Below are 19,277 nucleotides of genomic sequence, written 5' to 3' on the forward strand. Positions count from 1 at the left end.
GCACTGGGAAGGGGGAGGGTCAGCCACACTCCTCAGGATTGAAATGAGCATGATTTCATTTGGAAAGGAGTTGGGGGAGCAAATATGCTCCAGGTGCTTGACATCTTGGATAACAAAATGCACCAAGGCAAATTCTGTGAGATGGTCTATGTGAAATTGAAATAGATCTGACCTACTGCCACTGAGCAGGTCCTGAGGGCTGGAGGCCTTCTGTCCAACACAGGCAGCTCTACTGTCATCAGTAGGTGCTTAGTATCTTCTGTGTATATGCTGCCCTTCACCCAGAAGGGTCCCAGAGTTCTAGGGGGAACTGCAGCAGCTGTTTAATAACACACAACCGTTTAGGACCAGGAACGAAGAATAACTTTGCCAATTGCAATGGGAGATGGGGCACAGTGTAATAAGTGGGCCTTAAGTGAGCCCTGGCTGCTAACACAAGGAGTCACACACAGCTTGAAAATGGCACTTCCAGCAGCATGGTGCCCTTGAACAAAATGCAAGGAATTGAGTTCAGCGCTGATTTAGAAAGAGAGTTTCCTCCACTACTGAATCACCAGCAGCCAGGTGATCCTTGAGAAATTTTACAATATCCGTAATCCCAGTGTCCCCTGAGATCTGGCTCAACCCTTTCCCCCTGCACTATTAGTGGGTGTGTAGCAGACTTGGAGCCGCTAAGCTCCTAAAGGCTCCAGGTTGCTGATCCTAGTCAGTTATGTGAGCTTTAGCCATTGTCTACAGAAGCAGAGATGTTTTCTGTGCCATGGACAGAGCATGCCTGGCTAGCTGGAGAGGGGCAGTGGTCTGAGAACAGATAGTAGTGGGGAAGTTTTGATGAGGCCTTTGTGCTGCAGCAGGGCTGGGATGGACAGAGGGCCCGGACAGTGCTGGAGTGGCCTTTTCCCTGCACTAGGACAGAGAGGGATATGAAATGAAGACATTTAGCAGGGCAGAGGTTGTGTTGTGTCTTAATTCCCAGCTAAGGCCAATAGGGAGGGAGACTCAGCCACACGCTTCCCCGTCCTGTTCAGGTCAGTTATTCTTTTACTTAAGGCTAGCAAGATCCAGCAGGAAGCCCATTGCCAAATACATGCTCTGCAGCTCTGGAGCAGCTGCTGTCCTTTGCCCTGCTGTCTGGAGAGCAGTGACTCATCACAGAGATGGCCTGGAAAGTTTATACAGGGTTATGCTGCCTTTCCCTTTTCACCTCCATGGCATGAGGAGCTTAACCAGGAAGGTAGAAGTGCCAGCCTCATGCAGCTTGAGGTGTGCGTGTGGGGCTGGGGGGCAGGTTGCTCCCTGTGCTCTCTACCTTCTTTGGTATGGGGAATATGTCTTCCTCAAGGCTCAACCTCTGAGTCCCCCATGCCCCTGTCTGCCTGGGAATATTTTTGCTAGGAACTTGCTCCCCATACCACCAAAGCAAGGTGGGAGGGTGAGTGGGTCAGCAGGGTTTCTGTGTGTGTCTGATTCAAACCTCCCTCATTATCCATTTTGAGGGAGGCTGTGAAGCTCTGGGTATTCAAGTACCTGCACTGTCATTCCCCATCTGCTGGGCTGGGGGACCTGGAAGCATGAAGCAGCCACTCAGCAAGTAGAGGGCTTTCTACTATGGTGGCAAGGTGCTTCCCCTGCCCATCTGCTGCTGGCTGTTTCAAGACACCCTAGTATCATGTCTGCAAACAACCAGTGTCTTTCAGCCATTACCGACCCCTGGATTCCTCCCTCCTGTTAAGTACCTCTGGGCTTCTCACCTCACTAGGGCCCTTTGCATTATTTCTCTGTCCTCTGGCATTCACCACTCCTTCCATCTCGGTCTCTCTGAATGGTGCTGATGTGACACGTCCAACTGAAGTTAAATAAATCCAATCATAACTGCAATCTCTGTACTCCCCCCTATACCCCTCTCCCAACTTAATACATCCCTTTTACCTTTCTCCTTTACAGCCTGTTTTCAGTCCACACAGCAGTGTCTTTGTCCAATGAACTAAGTTTTCAAGTAAGATTTTTGTGAGCTACAGTCTCAGTCCTAAATATGCGAGCCTTATTGCACTCCATCCATCCACCAACATTGTCACTCTGCCAGTGAGAGCCACCTGGGCTGGCAAAAAAGACTTATTCTTCCTGACTGCCCCGAGGCTGCCTATTGCTCATGGTTCCATTGAGTGTTAATGTCAAGGGATTTTTCTCTCCCCGTTTGTTACATTATTTTGATAGAGTCGGGTTAGATACAGGTCCTGTGTCTCAGTTCCTAGGATCTGCAATGAGACTGGGCAGGGGCGTTTTCCAGACTGGTCATGCAATCATCTGTTTTGAATTTGGTATGGCCGAGGGAGCCATTTGTCATGTTACCACAGCAACTTGCAGACTCCTTGGCCTGTGCGGCTAGGAGGTGGGGCTTTGAGGTGGTACCGTCTGGGGTAAGCTGCATCTTAGTCAGAGGATCTGCTCTGGGGATAGCACGACCAGACGCTCTCAGCTCCTGGCACCCTGCTGAGGACAGCATCTGACTGCTGCTCCGTGAGTACCCAACAGCAGGCATATGCCTAGTGTACAGTCTCTCTAATGCTGGGGAGGGAAGGGGCAGGGGACAGCTAGCGAAGCAGTTCTGCTTAATGGTTCTGCATTTAATTGGGCTGGGAAAGAAGGAATCTGTGCTGGAAGTGGCAATAAGGGGTGTCCGAAGGGATGCCCCTGAGGTGGCATTAGGGTTTTGGAGATTGAAATAGGCTCCTTCCTGAGATGGCTTTGGGATGCATTGGCCACAGTGGGTGGAGCATGCATTGTGCTGTTGCAATGCATTGGACGTGGCATTGAGGTGTCTTGGAATCTGTATCTGAACTAGCACTGGGCTGTGCTCCTGAGTAGGTGGAGTGTGTCTGCTTTCTGTGTTCTCCAGAGCTGGCACAGCGTGAGTGGATTGTGCTCTTTCATTCTTGAGCTCTGCCAATGCTCCTTCATCCTGACCCACCATGGCACCATCTAATCTAGCCCTGACCATTATCCTCAGCTTTGCCAGCGTGCCTCAATCCTGACCTGCTGCACCTCTTGCTACTCTTATCCTGGGCTCTTTGCGCAGTTCTGCCAATGCTGCTGCAGTCCCCACCCCAGTCCTCTACCTCAACCCTGCACAGCTGTACTGCTGCACCTCAGTCATGACTCAGCGCCCCCGCTATTCATATCCTGAGTCGTCGTCCCCCGTCCCCCCCGCAAGCTCTTCAATGCACGAGCCCTGGCTCACAGGACCGTTACTGCAATTTTGGACTCCGCAGCTTTGCTGATGCGTCTCAACCTCATCTTTGAGTCCCTGTGTTGCAGATGCTTTCTTTAGCTGAGGAAGGTCATTTGGGACTCTTCTTGGAATCCCCAATTCTGCTGCTTAATTGGATAGATGGCTTGCTGTTAAGCAATACCAGGTCTCACCCACCCAAGGCACTTGCTGCCTCAGCATAGCTCTCTGCCCTTGCCAGTCTAGGATGCAAAAGGTCATAATGTACCATATAGCTTGAGACTCCATCAGAGCCACTGGGTTGACTACAGACTAGTGCTCAGACCATTTCCAGCATTGTTTTCCCAGGGAGCTCCTTGACTAGGCTCTGAACTTTGCTTTGCAGACTGATGTATCATGATGGCAGCAAACAGGAGCCAGAAAATGCAGAATGGAAGCACAAAGGTGAGTGTGGGCAAGAGGTAGAGAGGCAAAGACTGTTGTGTATGAGCAACATCAGTCTGGCTTGAGGAGTAGGGGGTTGCTAATGCTGCCAGCGGAGTATTTAATTCAAATATTATGCTGTATTGTGTTCCGTTGAGCAAGGCTGCATTGTCTGTGCAACAGATCTGTAACTAGAGCAATATACAGTGTCTGCTGGAAGAAAACAATGATAATCTTTAGCAAGATCTGTGTTTTTAAATGCTTTCTCTTAAAAAAAATTAAGAAATTCTCAGACAAAATCTTTGATTCAATCAATATTGTAAATATCAGTTTAAATTAAACATGGTTAGAAAATTGTAGTTATTAAAAACCCCAGCTTCCTCATCCCCCCCCCCCCAAAAAACCAAAGAAGCCCAAAAAATTAAAGTCTAGAAACTCAGTAGTTCAGAGTCCAGAAGCAACCTTAATTTTGACAGTTTAACTGCCTATATATCAATAATCTCTGTGCACAGTGACTGACCTTACCCACTTTTGCAGTATGGACCACAAACCTGCTACCATGCTGAGAATACAGTACAAATGTAAAGAACCAGAGCCATTCAGATGGCCTTAGTGTAAGAGTTATGTGATTGCTAGCCCTGGAAATGCCATCAACTACCATATTTCTTATATGAACAGACCTATAGTCAGCTCAGGACATATGTGGGCACCAATCCAAATACAGAAACTCTCCTCACCTCCCCCACACCCACCTGGAGATCACTGGAAACTCCAACATCTCCTCTTACTCTGCAACATACATTCCAGAAGCAGCACTTGCCTCATAGCCACCATTTGCCAAGCCTTGATTAGCCCAATCTCTACCCCATTCCTCCTCCCACACTGAGGTCGTATTGGAGAACCTCTCCACTTCCTAATGTCCTGATCAGACTCATGTACTGCACTGGGTGATGGGGGCCAGGGATAAAGGGGCAGAGCCAAGGTGTTTTCACTTAACTAGGAAGGTCTTGATTTTTAGTGCTTGCTTTGTATGAACACAATGTTCTAACAGTGCTTTCAGTTCAGAGTGCTCTGTCCAGCTGTAATGTCTTACTGACTCTTGTCTGGGAATTAGCATTATTACCCCCCACACTGCAGAGCCCGTGCAAACAAGGTCATGGACAGAGGCATGCAGTGCCCAGCCTTCCAACATGCTTCCTGTGAGCTGCATGTGGAAGGGCTCTTCTGCAGAGAGCGCTGCCCCTTAAAGGGGGCTGTACAGTGTCTTTACAGATTGTCCCACTCACCTCCATTCTGTTCTATTCGGGGTCTTATACCTCACCCACCTCTATGGTAACAGGATGTGTTAGAGCCCAAGGTTAAGTGTCAGTGGGTGCAAGGAGAGGAAGGTTAAATAAACACGTCTCTCCTATCTTCCTCCCCTCTCCCAAACCCTGATTGCTGCAAAGAAACAAAAGACAAGCCCCCAGGTCCCCTCTTACAGCTGCAGCAGGAGCTGAGAGACTGACTGTTGTAGTTGACGGGGGAGACCTGTGTGGCCGTTGTTACGTAAATGGTGCCACTGAGATTCCTGCTCCTGTATTAGCAAGTGTTTCCTACAGGGCTCTCTCTCTTGTACACAGTCCCCCAATTTGTCCCCTTCTTGCTGAGCACAGGAGAATGTGCTGCAGAGGGTCTTGCAGCTGCCGGTGGTGAACACAACCTGCGAAAGCCTTCAGAGGACATACACCAGTACCAAAGAGGTACACCCACTCGTGGCATCGGTGTGTGAGGCCTATGAGAAAGGAGTCAAGGGGGCCAGCTCGTTGGCTGTGTGGAGCATGGAGCCTGTGGTGCGCAGACTGGAGCCTCAGTGTGAGTCTGGATTCTTCCCAGCTGCGGGGGAGTGGGGCACGGGGAGAATGTGGGAACCAGGGACTGTCAGCACATGGGAGCGGCCAGAAAAGAAGGCTGCAGCAGAGAGATTCTGACTAGCAGCCAAAGCACAGGCCTGGGAGTTGAGAACACCTTGTTCTAGGCCTGGCCGTGCCACCAACTCACTCCATGGCCTGGGGCAAGTTTCGTAACTACCCTGCCTCAGTTTGCACTTGTGACTCTGTCAGCCCTCCCTGTGCTGAGTTAATGAAGGGAGAACAGTGCCCGTACATGTGCTAAACATTTCCCACGTAGACTTAGGTAGGTGGTTGGGCTTCAAGCTTTGCCTGGGCTGGTTTAAGCTGTTGGAGACCTGTGTCTATAACACAGCAACAGAGTCAGAGTCCCTCCTCTCTCTAGGACACAGCTGGAACATCAGGACCCACCCTGGCCCTCAGAGCAGTGTGTCTGGGCCTGGCAGCTGTGGATTCCCCCTGGTAGACCTGCTAGTAGGGCCTGGCCACCCCTCTAGCCCAGCCTCCCTCCCCCAAAGAAAAAGCCCCTGCAGCATCTCCAGAAAGGAATTGTGGGAAAATCAGTGAAGGGTCAAGCCCAGGTCTGTCTGCAGTTCCCAGAACACCATGATTCCATCCCACGGTGGGGAGGGGGAGAGTCTTGCAGGGGAGGGGAGGAAAAGAAAGTGCAAAGTCAGCAGCTCAGCACGAGGCCCGAGTGCTCCATCCAGCTGGCTCCTTCCCAGCTCTTTCCCAATGCTAAGTGCCCAAGCCGGGGCCAGGGTGCAGCAAATCCCTGGGTGCATCCAATCTGCAGCCAGAGCTCAGCCACACAGCCAGGCACCTTTCCCAATGCCCACCCTCGCGGTGCTAGGTGGGGAACATGGCACAGGCCGGCAGGAGCTGTAGTCTGTCTGTCTGGGGACCTGGCCACACCCCTTTGATTGTCCCCTCTGACCCATGTGTTTCCTGCACTTCCCCAGGACACATCAGGTTAGGTGCGGAGCAGGAGGGTGCTAATGCAGCCGCCAGGGGACGCGGCAGAGGGAGGGTAGAATCCATCAGTACTAGCTCTACTATATTGCCTGCCTGCGCCATCCAAGCACCTCCAAGTGCTGTACAAACAGTAGGAACTCATTCAGCCTGTGTCAGGGAGGAGGGCTCCGGGCATTGCACTTAAGAAGCGTTGTACCTCCCCCTTCCCACCACCCCCCGCCCCCCCCCAGCCTCAGCACCGCTCTGAGTCAGTACTAAACACAACGCCCTAGAGAGCAAAGGTGCCCTCTACGATGCCACCTACACCCCTCCCTGCAGCACAGTGCCTGCTAGCTTTGTGGCGGGGTATCAGGATCTGCACTGACAAAGAAGAGGGAATCCCCTACTGAGTCATCCACCTCCCCTCCATGCAGCACAGAGCCCTCTACCACCATGCTAATATCCAGGCTTTGTCTGGTTCAGTCACAGCTGCCAACATCCTGGCCTGTAGGGGCTTGGATCACCTGGAGGAGAAGATCCCTGCCCTCCAGTACCCAGTGGAGAAAGTAAGTAATGGACCCAACCCCTCTCCCCCATCAGCCTATGGGATCCATCTATTCCTGGGCACCACCCACACCCATGTGGGACCCATCCATTCCTGCCCTTCTCTCCCCCCCACTCCCCCCCGTGGGACCCATCCATTCCTGGATGATGCCCACCCCATGAATCTCCCGGGGGAGAGCTCTGTTTTCATGGGACAGTGGGGGCATTGACTTCATTCCCAGATTCCATGTGTGTGATAACTGGGTGGTGATGGGCTCTTCTGAGGCTAATAGGGTAACATGCTAGGAGCCACTGGTCTCCCCTGGGGCCCCAGAGAGTCATCCACTGTTAGGGGTGAGGGTTTGGGGGGGCCCCCAAGGGTCATTCCTAAACACATGCAGACCAGTGGGGTCATGTCACACCTGCTCATGCTGCTCCCTGTGCTCCATCCCCTTCAGCATCCTTCAACCCAGAGTGAGACCATCTAGGTGCTGATGCTCCTCTCCTGTGGGGTTGCCTCTGAGCCATCTCCACACACAGCCATGCTTTGGGTTCCATTGGTCACTGTATCTTCATGCAGTGAGACCTGGGTGACTGAATCATGTTGCATGTCTCTTCTCCATCTCTTCTCCTGCAGATTGCATCCGAACTGAAGGACTCCATCTCCACCCCCATTCAAACTGCCAGGAGCACCATTGGCAACTCCATAGCTGACACCTTGGAAAGGGTCTTGGGGCTGACTGCTGAGGGTTATGAGCTGACCAAGAGCACAGCAGAATATATCTGGAGCAGCCGGGTTAGCCAGATGGCAGCTGCCAGGGTAGATGGAGCCCTGGGACAGCTAGAGAAGCTGGTGGAGTTTCTCCTGCCAGAAGAGGAGCATGAGCCAGGTAATCCTGCCTCCTCAATCATCAATGAATGGCGTCGCGAGTGGGAGGGGGGCACTTGGTGCTAATCCAGAAGTCTTTCCTTTGGGGAGACCTGGTCTTAAATCTGATTCACACGAAAATGGCTCTGGTGGCCTTTGTCTGGGACACAGCACAGTGAAGACTGCCCAGTTCAGTGAGTTTGTCAGGCCTCTGCTCAGACGCGCAGGACTGGGGTGGGGCGGGAGTTTGAGGTCCGGAGCTTGGGCAGGTTAGTGTGAGGGCTCCAGCACCAGGTTAGCAGAGTTTGCTGCCATTCAGGACTGAGGTGCACTGGCAACGTTTCCAGCCTCTGTCTACACTACGGCTGGTTCTGGCCAGGACCAAAGGAGAATGTCTCTTTTGTGCTGTCTTCCCCGCACGCCTGGCGAATGCCTCCATGGGAACGTGTGAGGATTTATGGGGTTGGGTAGAGCCTCCTCTCTCAAACCTAGCCTGCTCGGGAGATCCCCTGGCTGTGTACTGAGTAGCAATAGGGAGGGTGGGGTGGCCCTGTGAATACCCTTCTTCTCAGGTTATTGTTCCTTCTTCCTTGTTATGTCCTCGGACACAGTAAATGGCCCAGCAATTCTGCCTATGCGAGGGGCCCCACATGATGGGCCCTTTAAACACAGGTATGATCTACCTCCTGCAACCAACCAGTTCTCAGGGAGCCAGCTGCTGAGCTTTCCACAAGGTGGCGCTGTCACCCTGGTCAGATGCCTCCTGCAGATGGAGCCTGAAAGAAGAGAGAAGGGGGCTGATTATTCCTCAGCAAGGTGCACCACTTGGCTGGGTCATTGGAGCTGAGGGGGAGGCATGGAGGGCTGAAAAAGAGGCTTCTGAAATGAAAGCCCTAGGGTGCCAGGTGCTGAACAGGGCTGTATGGGGCTTTGCTGTACAGCTGGGTAGCGGGGCAGTCCCAATGCAGAGACCTGCTTCTGTGCACCACTAGAATTCCACCCCCAGAGATCCCAGGAGAGCAGTTCCATGCCAAGTCTCCCATGGAAAGAGGGTGCAGAGCTAGTCAGGTGAATCCCAGGCCACATGTCCTGTTCCCACCTCTCCCCATACTAGTTTCATGCCCGTTCCCAGTTGGCTCTGCCTCTTTGCCTGTAGCTCATGAGCCCACAAGGGTGCATGGATCTGAAGTGACGCCCTCCCAGCCACAGCCTGGCATCTTCACCAGGATCGGTGCTTTGGCCAGCACCATCTCCCACCGCGCCTACCAGCAGTCAGCCAGAACCATCCAGCGCACTAAAGCCGGAGGGCAGGAGCTGACCACATGGATTCCAGGCTTGGTGAGTGCCCCTGCACAGCTAAGGGGAACTCCTGGGGACCCTGGCAGCAGCTTAGTGCCGGGACTGATCTGCCATAAAACGTGGGCTGATAGCCCCTTGGACCTATGAAAGTCTGGATCCCAAGCCACACGAACGACAGCCAATGTTTAATGGAGGACCTAGACAGAATCAGTGCTTTGGGGCCGCCTGCTGGTGTAGCAGCAGTTACTGCACAATCCCCATCTCCTGAACCGTACTGAAGGATGCTAGCACAGAGACAGGGAAGTAAACATAAGTAGTAATACTAAATTATCCTATGCTCTTCTTATCTTGGCATCTGTCTATTTCTGTCTCTAAGGCTCTCCGAGTGGTTTACACACCCTACTCAGTTAAACCTCTCAGCAGGATAGAACGGGGTTTTATCCTCATTTCACTGAGGAGAAACTGAGACACAGTTGCCCAAGTCACCAAGGTCACAGCAAGTTCATGTCCGGAACAGAACCCAGGCGTCCTGCCACCCAACGTCCTATTCTAACTGTTTAGGCCCATCCACCACTGCCCCGTCTAGGAGCTAAGCCAGTACATTTCAGGGCCTCACGCTTGGTGGAGATCAGGACATTGGGTATTGCTGTTGTGAATATATTTCTCTTCACTTGCTCCATGGGAAGAACCAAGTGGCTCTTTGGCTCATGCTTTGCTGCTAGCTGCTCACTCTCCCTCCAAGGCAGGCAGGGTCCTGGCCCCTTATAATCTCTGTGGCATCAGCGCACACAAGGCCCCCACCAAGCTAGCAGGCTGGATTATTTTTAACTGGCTCTAAATTTAGATGGTTAATTAATGATCTTGACATAACATCCTTCCCAAAGCAAAAGGCCCCAGTGGAGGCACAGATAAAATCAGGAGTAAAAAGCCCACCTCCAACCCACCGTCTCGCCACTCTGCTCCCCTGGGGTTGGAAACCACCCCCAGCCCCGCCAGAACCCACAGTCCCCTGCTGCCTTTGGGATTTCTTCCCATGTGTGTCTCTGTTCTCTGACCCTTGGACATCCCATTACAATTACAGCACTGACGCACAATGGATCCTGTGAACCACTCATTCCAATTAGAGCTCCCAAGCTAAACAGAGCTGGCCTGGTTGGCTGGGAGACCACCAAGGACCGTGGAGCTGCTGCAAGGGATGGGGTGTGAGTGACTCGTTAGAGGACTCTCTTGACCACAGTGCTCCAGTGTGACACGAGGGGTGCTGTGCTGCGCAGAGTGGTGTGAGGGGAGAGAATCGGAGGGTACCTAACTCCAAGGTCTGGGCCACTTGTGGTGATTAAAGATCTAAAGTCACTTTTGGAAAGAGTTAGGGTTTTGACTCCTGTGTTCTGGCCAAATTCTATCCAGGGTAATTGCATCTCGGCTCGCCAAATCCCCCCTGTGGTTTTTAATGGCTCTGGAATTCTCTTTACTTTCTGTCCTAAACTGGTGTGCACCTTTGTTATGGATCAGTTAAACAGCTGCTGCTTTGCACCTAGATGAGGCAGCATGTCAGTGGTGGGTGAGGGTTCCCTGTGTGTCCCTCAGCTCTAGGGGGCGGGAGGCTGACAGGGGAAATGTTGGCATTTTAACAGATTTATTGCTTGGCTTTCCCCTTAGCGTTCATCTCCTCACTGTAGTACCTGAGCCTGCAAAGCATCAACGGGCCTAGCCTCGCAGCTCCATCAGCGCTGGGTCAGCAGCACTGTCCCCGGTGCGCAGGTTGGAACAGGTGTGGATCGGGGCTGGCTTGCCCAGCATGAAGCACAGTTAGGCCCTCGCATGGAAAGGTCCTGTGCTGTGCTGTGTGTTAATGCAGCTCCCCCTCCCTTTATGCTGGCCCGCAGGCTCCCCGTGTACACTCCGCTTTGCTGTGGGAATCTGGAGCCCTGGCAAGGGGCAGTGAACTCTGACTTATCAGCCTTGTGCTGGCCATCATGCATTGCCATGGTGGGCTGCAGAAATACCTGGATTCAGGAGCCAGTGACAAGCACAAGGGATGCAGTCAAGAAATCCCGAGTGCAGCCACAATGCAGCCGCCACCCTGCTCCATGGTGGCCCTGGTGAGGTCCCACCTGTGAGCAGGGGCTCTCTGCTCTCTCTCACTGCAGGGTGCCGTGGCCAGGCAGAGCACGGCCAAGGCCCAGCAGGTCCTGTGTGATGTGCAGAATGCAGCAGCTGGTTGGCTGAGCAAGGAGCAAAGTAAGGAGCCAGAACAGGAGCAAGAGAAGGAAGAGCTGGAGAAAGAAGAAACCAAAGGAAGTGAGGTACAGAGAGGGGCAGAGCAGCGAGCACACCTGCTCTGATGGGTCAGCGAGGGAATCTTTACAAACCCCCTGCAGGTCCTGTCCAGTGGCCAAGGCAGCAGTTGTGGCCCTTACTACAGTCAGGGATCAGGTATAGAGGAGGAGGTGAGGGAGGGAAGGGCGTGATTCTCCCAAGGCTGTAGAGGGAATCAGTAGCAGAGCTCAGAGTCCTGGCTTCCAGGCCCCTGCAATAACTGCTAGACAACACTGCCACATGAAGGGAAACAGTTCTATTTAGAAGCCACTGATCCAATGGGCCATGCTCCCCGTGCCCCTCAGCCACTTGGTCTTTATTCCCAAGAAACAGGCATGGGCAGCTCTCGAGGGTCCCCTCTGCTTGTGCCTTCCCAGGTGGAGGTGTGGAGACGGCTGTTGCAAGCTGAGGGTTTGGAAGCCCTGGCGGAGGGGCAGGAAGTGATGGTCTTTAGCCTCCCTCACTTGGTCGAGACTCTGAAGAGGCCCCTGTCCTACAGCCACTACCCTTGAAAAGGGAGTTGGCAGCCTCCAGGCCTGTCAGATGCAGAGGCCTGGAGTCTCTGGCCTGGCTTCCCCTGCTCCACACCCCTCACTGCAACAAACTTCCAGTTTTCGGCCCACAGCCCTAGGGGGCAGTTCCAGCAGCCAGGACTAGCTGGTGAGTAGGGATGCCCTGCTTCGCCGCTCTTTGCCCAAGGGGGCCCAGGGCCTTGCACTGGGCACAGAGGGTGGCATAGAACCACTACTAGTGAAGCTCTGACACCTAGGGATGAGGTCACTCTGCAGGGGAATCCTTGGGAGGCTAGAATCACTGGCTTCACAGCTGCTTTGTGCTGCCGGACCAGGACCGAGAACCTGGCCCAGAGATTAAGCGCTGGAAATGGCTGAGTGGAAACTTTCCTCTAGTAGGTCTGCTGGGACAAGGAAGAAGGGAAGTGAGGGCCCTGCACCTTTGCCCTCCCCACTCTCAGTACAACTAGGGGAGTTGGACAAACTTCCGCCGGAAATACAGCCTTGAACCAAATAGCTGGGGGCGGGGGCGCAGGCTTGTCTTGTCTCTGGAGGCCTGGGGGGTTGGGCGAGGGAGGACAAGAGAGAGCCCCAGTGCAAGCTGCTCAGCCTAAGGCCAATGGCTCTGGCTCTGAATCATCTGTTCAGTCTTTGGGCTTCTGGGAGCTGGGGCACTCAAAGGGAAGGACAGGGCTGCAGGACAGAGGTGGGGCCTGCTGCCCCCCAGCATGGGCCATGCCTGGCACTTACCAGAAGGGCTGGGCATATTTCTCTTTGCAGATGGCTGAGGTTGCCAAGACTCCAAGCCTCCTGGGCAGCATGGCCCAGAACCTACAAACTGCCTATCTCTCCACCATCTCCAACGTGAAGAGGGTCCCCTCTGCTGCCTGGGGGACAGCTGGGGAGTTGCTCCAACTCACCCCTCGCAAGGCAGCTTCCATAGCCAGAGAGAAGGTGGGCGCTCTGGGGGATGCCCTACGCACTGTTACCGGGAGCATGGTGGAGACCCTGTCCCACTACGTGCAGGTGAGTTTATCCCTTCCTCTGAGAGCTCCCTTCCTGCGCTGCAGTGTGAAGGCAAGACACGCTTGGCCAGGATCAGCCTCTTCTGGCCTGGGGCATGTATCTTCCTCCACCTCTGGCTGGAGCCCCTCCCTGCTGGGAATCCTATCAAGGGCTCTTACAGCACCAGACTCACTGCCAGTCTGGGGTTCCTTTGGGCCATGTTAGAGATGCCTCCTTCAGCTCAGAATGGGGCAGTCCGGGGGAAGGGGCTAAGGGGTACCTCCTGGGCTTGGGGAAGCAATGGACTCTTGGCTTTGCTTACATGGGCCATGGTGCAGAGGGGTGCCCTGTTGATGTACCCCAGTCTTGGCCGCCTCACACCCAGCTGTGCCAGTGCCCTTCAGTCCTGACCTGCAGCCGCCCTGCCAGTCCAGTCCTTTGCCCCCTTCCTCCTGTGAAGCCAAAGTCATGATTGAGGGTCCCTGGAGACCGTTGTCTGGAGCCTCAAAGCAGGGGCTACTGCCAGTCAGCTGTGAGATGCACAGCCAAGTCGCACCCCTTAGCTAACTTGGCCTCTCAGATTGGCTGGCCCAAAAGCCCCATACTGCATGTGGGGTCTGTCCTTCCATTCACCAGACTGATGCAGCCAGGCCCCTGGAGCGCTGCTCACGTGGACTGTCCTAGGAAATCCCAGCTGAGAGAGTTTGGGTCTGTGACCAGAAATTCCTGGCAAGGTGAAAGTTCAGGGAGTGACCCACCTCCCCTCCAGCTGATTCCTGCCTGCCTCCCTCCCTCCCTCCCTTCCCCTGCCTGAGCCAGGGCTCTCAGCCCATTAATCATGTGTCCATGGAGATGCAGACTGCCCACTGGGCTCCACTGCCCAACCCCTGGGGATCTGTCTGGAGTTGAGTTCTCAGCTGCAGGCTTTTCCGCTTTGTGTGGCAGGAATGGCCAGGAGCCCCAGCTCCGTGGTGGGTGTAAGGTCTGAGTAGCCTCGAGGATACAGAGCTTTGTGAGGGATAGAAGATAGAGATTGGGAGGGGCAGGGAGAGGGGCCCATTGAGGAGCAGGCAGTATTGTCAGATCAGTGTGGTGGTGAATAAAGACTCAAGGTCCCCCGAGCCACTCCTGGTGCAGAGCCCCACTGGGAGGGCTGGTGTCTGGCACCTACTTAGCTGGTCGGTGTTTGTGACTGTGTCAGTAATAGTCCATGGACAAGGCAGTCACCTGCATGCAGGGGTCCCCTGGAATGGGGTGCATTCCCATGTGGGCCTGGGGTCCCATCATTCTCCAGTGTGCACTATACTTACGACACAAAATGCCACTGCCTCAAAGGGTGGGAGGGATGAGGATTGGGGAGAGGCCCTTGCCTGGTGGCAGGGGACGCTCTGCAGTCTCCTCCTAGCGCTCTTTCTGCAGAGTGAAGGGAGCAGGTGCCTGGCAGGGAGGGGCCATTTTTGCAGAGTGGTGGGGTGGGGAGGTGGGTTCTTTCAAACACCAGCCCAGCAAAATCACTGGCTCCTCCTTACGTCGGTCCCAGTAGCTCCTAGGAATCCAGCCAGAACTGCCTCCCTGTCAACAGACCCCTTGGGCTGGCTCAGCAGTCAGGAAAAGCCTCAGTGCCTTGATGTCACCCCCCTGAGCACTGCTCCCCAGGGCATCTGACCCTGACTCTTCCTGTCACACTGAGGCACCTGGCTCTGGGTCCCTGCTCCCACGGCTGCAGCACTCGCTGTCCTGGGACTGGTCACCTTCTGGGCAGCTCGGCAGCCTGGCTTGGAGCAAAGAAGCCAAGATGGCGAAGGGGACCAGCCCCAGCATTGAACCAATCACCCTGCTCTGTCTGGGGCTCAGTCTGGTGCCTGGGCCAGACTCCACTTGGGAGTCCAGGCAGCAGACACCCTCCTTGCATGTTACATGCAGGGCGGATCCTGACTGGGGATGGAGTAGGGCTGGGTCTAGGGGCCAACCTGGTCCTGTCTTTGGGAGGCTTTACTTGTGTACCTCCCCATCCCCGGGCAGCGTTGGCCCTCTGTCTTTGAGCACACAAGCTAGGTGGGGAACCCTCAGCCCCCTGGGGTCTGCCCCCTGAGGCCAGCAGGCCTTTGGAAAAGCCTTGCAGTGAAAATCCCAGAAGCAGCCGAGACCAGAACAACCTGACCTAATACATCCTTCATCTGGACAGTGAGAGACAACCCGAGCTAAGGGACCCTAACTCGGGGTCCAGCGCCCACATGGCTGGAGAGACAAATCAGAATCAACTGTTTAGAGAACCTAGCTCTGCTCCTCTAGCTGATCACTGCATCTCCCAGCCTCTGCAGCAGCCTGTCCCCTGGTGATTGAGCAGGGCTGGAGGGGAGTAGGTCTGGTCCTCTGGAGCCTCCGGCCCGAGGAGGGAAGAGTCCCCTGGAGCCTGAGGGGGAGGGGTGGGTCAGCTGAAGGTCCCCTGGAGCCTGACAGCAGGTCTGGGCCTACTAGCGCTGCAGTATCTCCAGACCTGAGTTGGTCCTGAGGGCCAGCCTGGGCCCTTTGGCCAGTGCGCCACTGTCCCTTTGGTATGCTGTCCCAGGATGAACAGCGTGACCTCCTAGATCTGGGAGCAGTCACTTGTGGGGAGGGGGCAGGGAGGCTTCTTGGCTCCAGTCTGAAGCAGAAATGTGTGGGATGGTAGGGGGGAAGCTAACCCCACAGGGTCCCCCACTGAGCAGAGAATGAGTTTGGTGCGGCTGGTCCTGCTGCCCCGTCTCCTGCAGGGGAAGCAGGGAGGATGCTGAAGGCCAGGGAGGGCATCTGCGGGGGCCATGCTTTGCAGTCTTGGCATTCCTTACCCCCCGAGGCCACTGCGCTAGCTCTCCAGCCCCCTCCTAGCCCTTTTATTCCTGCCAGGTTTGGTTGTACTCGGTGTGTAAGAGCTGCAGTGAAGCCTGCTCATCCCTGCCCAGCGCGTGGGGATTTAGCTAAAGGGATTAATTCCCTCTGAGCAGAATGGTCCAGATGGAGGCCTCTTTGGGCTGAGGCTCATGCAGCCCCCTCACACTCTGCACCCACTGAGGGCATGGGGAGGTCTGGAGCACAGGGCAGGTCTGGAGCAGGGTGGGTTTCCTCCCCCTCTCTGGGAATGAACAGGGGGGTTCAGCCAAATGCCAATGGGGACCTAGGGCAGAGGATGGAGGGCCAGACATGCCCTTCCTCTGGTTATTTCCATAGCATCTTTCTGCACATGCCGAGCCATTAAAATGCAGCCACCTCTGGGGTGGGGACAGTGCGGCAGTGGTTTCTGGCCAGACCCGGGGGCAAACCGCAACTCTTTTGGTAAGTGTCAGGACCCCTTTAGTTATGGTGCAGAGCAGACAGGAGCTAAATGCAGTTTCCTCCGTACTCAGATGTCCCTCTGGCAGCCATTGGCCAAGGGGCAGAGCAGTGCTTCAGGCCACCCATAGGCAGGCGGGGTGTTATCACGTGTTCTCTTGTTGTTCAGCTCCCCAGGCTGCTGGCAAAGAAAGAGGAGACGGCACATGAGAATGATCCCACTCCTGAGCAACACCGAAGTCAGGAGGGCTCCAGGCCTGTGGCTTCCCCATCCCCAGAGAAATCCCAGCTGAGAGGAAACTGGCGAGCCAACCGAGCTCACCATCCCCTCTCCTTCCTGGGGCTGGAGGATCCCTTCTTCCTGCAGCCGAGCTCCTTCCAGCGCCAGGCTCTACAGCGGAGCCCAACCTTCGAGCCCGACCACCCCATGACCCGCAAATCTGCCTTCTCCCCCTATAGGGAGGGGCTCAGCACCAGGAGGGTGAGCAAAAATTCATACCGCTACAGCCCAGAGCCTGTGTACACCAGGGCTAACTATAGCAACCTCTACACCATGGCCTTCAAGAAGGACTGAACCGGGGCGGGAGCTCGTTCACTCCCTGCTTCACACATGCCAGCCTGCACCTGCTGCGCTTAGTGCCTTGTCGAGCATCATGCTGTTGGTTTCAGTATTAGGACCCTCAGGAGTTAATCTCAAAGCAGTGTTCCCTCTGTACAGCCCCAGCACAGATAAGGGGACAGGGACGGGGACTTACCTTCACCTCTGGCACCATGGTCAATTGCAGCTTGAGGCCAGGAGTGAAATGAGTTTGACAGTCCCAGCTCATTCCCTTTCCCAGCAGGCCGGGTGCATTCAGGCCTGTTTCTGTGTGTCTGCCCAGAAGGGAGCTGGCCTGGAGACTGAGACTGACTTGAGGCCCTGCTTAGTGGGGAGGCCTGCTGTGCAGTATCACAATGGCCATGGGGGGAAAACGAGGGCAGGGTTGCAGTTTGTGTCACTGCCCATCCCTCCAAGGTGACCCCACAGAGAAAGAAATGGGGTTGTGCCCTGTTGGCTTCTTTCTGAAGAGAGGTCAGAGGGTCCTCAATCCCAAATGCTGCTGGTATTTTACGGCAGGCGCTGTATCAGGAATGTCAGGGCTGGTCTGTGCTGGTTTTACCAGTGGAGCCACTGGGGCTTTTGCATTATCCTGGGAGTCTTCTCAGCCCTCAGTTGAAAGGACAATGTGCTGAATCCTTAGCAAAGATGTCCTTTCTCCACCAGGTTCACTGGTCCTTGTAGTTACATGGCTTGCCATGTGTGTCATTCTGGGTTTCTTTTATTCCCCCAAACTGCCTTGTGAGGTAGATGCAATAAGCCGGCTGTAGTGTGGGTCGGGGGGTAGGGGGGCAATTGCTGGCCCCCTCTTGCGTGTGATGGGTTGAATGGCAGTGACACAGTAAGAGGCAGTTTCCTGAGTGGGAAGGTGAGGACTGGAAGCAGGAAAATGAAGGAAGAAGCAGCTCTACCGTGAGGGAGCAGAGAAGGAGGGGGAAGAGGGAGCAGAGAAGAGGGAAAGGATTGCAGGAAAGGGCAGGAGCTGGGAGGCCATGTTGCCTAGGGCTGGGCCTTGCTCAGTAGTGCTTATCTTGCATGTACCCTGTGTGGGCAGCAGCTGAGGCGGAGGCTTGTCTTTGCACTGTAGGCTGGGGGAGCCGGGTTCTGCTGCAGACCAGCCCCTCCCATCAGACAGCAGTTTTATAAATGCCTGAGGGGGGAACGTGGCTTCCCATCCTCGTTCCTTCCCACCCTCATCCCACGCAGGACAACCCTGCCTCTGGCCTAGTCTTCCTCTGCAGAAGTCACTTGAGACCCAAGGGAAGAAATCCGTGCTGGACGGCAGGATCCATGGGTGGGAGCTCCCCAGAAGCCAGGCCATCTCCTTGGCCCTCCATGTGGTGTTAGGGCTTTGTGGAGTCAGTAACAAGGCATGTGTTATGCAGTCTATGGCATGGGGGAGCTCTTGGAGTCCCTTTCTTCCTATCCTGTAGGAGCAGCTCAGTATCCGGGTAGGTTCCCTGCAGGACGGTGAGCTGTATCCCCCTCCCAGCTGTGTGTTTCCCCATCCCCCACTCAGGGCAACCGGCTCTTCTATTTACTGCAATAATAAACATTCCCCACTTGTCTAGTGCCTGGTATACTCGTTTCCTCCGGGTGAGTGAGATTGTGCCACTGGGGCTGTCCCCACTGAACTGGATCAAACTGCAACTGTCTTGGTCCCTGCATCCCTGGGTGGCACAGGTCCAAAGACCTGATCCCAAAGGCACAGCCACAGACAGGGGCCGGGGGTGGCTGCAGCCCAAAGAGCGTGACATAAGCTGGGGCAGAGCTTCTCCATGGGCCTATAAACAGGGCTGGGTGGTGCTGTGTATGGTCCTGGCAGAGGAGGCATCATCTGGGCCTTTGGGGCCAGCCGCTCCCTCCAGCGGCTGGGGAAGGGCTGCGTGTTGTGCAATATTGTGACTAGTCCATGCCAGCTCCTCCTCCTGACTCGGCGCCAGCTCCCCCCAACCGGGCAGTGCCTTGTGTCAGGCTGGCTAGTGCCCTATACTTCCTGGCCTTAGGCAAAGGGGAGTTTGTGCCAGGGTAGCAGTGAGGGGAGAAGAGGGTCTGAACCTCCAGTGGCCTGGAGCCTGGGCCCTTTCATTTATCAGATGGGATGCCCCTCGCCCACACCTCAATAGTCTCCCCACCCCACGCACTAGGTGATGGGAGGGAACAGGCCTAGCTGGAGATGCTCCTCCCCTCCAGCTCTCTGTCTTTACGGAGGGGTGACTATTTTCAGGAGGGCTGGGGCTGCCCTGATGGATGTGACTAACCTACTCAGACCTGGAACAAGAGGGCAGTGCCAGACGGAGCTGTCCTGTCCCATACTCGTTGCTGGGAGCTG

General features: G+C 55.0%; 1 protein-coding gene across 1 annotated transcript; it reads left to right on the forward strand.

Annotated features, from left to right (window-relative positions):
- Positions 1–9: 9 nt before the first annotated feature.
- On the forward strand, positions 10–18,511 carry PLIN1 (perilipin 1). Its single transcript, XM_084641870.1, has 9 exons — positions 10–2,517; positions 3,612–3,670; positions 5,305–5,503; positions 6,976–7,058; positions 7,673–7,925; positions 9,060–9,241; positions 11,353–11,508; positions 12,814–13,059; positions 16,517–18,511. The coding sequence occupies exons 2-9, from the start codon at positions 3,623–3,625 to the stop codon at positions 16,919–16,921; spliced, it is 1,572 nt and encodes a 523-aa protein (XP_084497996.1). The 5' UTR covers positions 10–2,517; positions 3,612–3,622; the 3' UTR covers positions 16,922–18,511.
- The last annotated feature ends 766 nt before the right edge of the window (positions 18,512–19,277 follow it).

The sequence above is a fragment of the Lepidochelys olivacea genome (assembly GCF_965140295.1).
Source record: "Lepidochelys olivacea isolate rLepOli2 genome assembly, chromosome: 10".
Lineage (NCBI taxonomy): Eukaryota > Metazoa > Chordata > Testudines > Cheloniidae > Lepidochelys > Lepidochelys olivacea.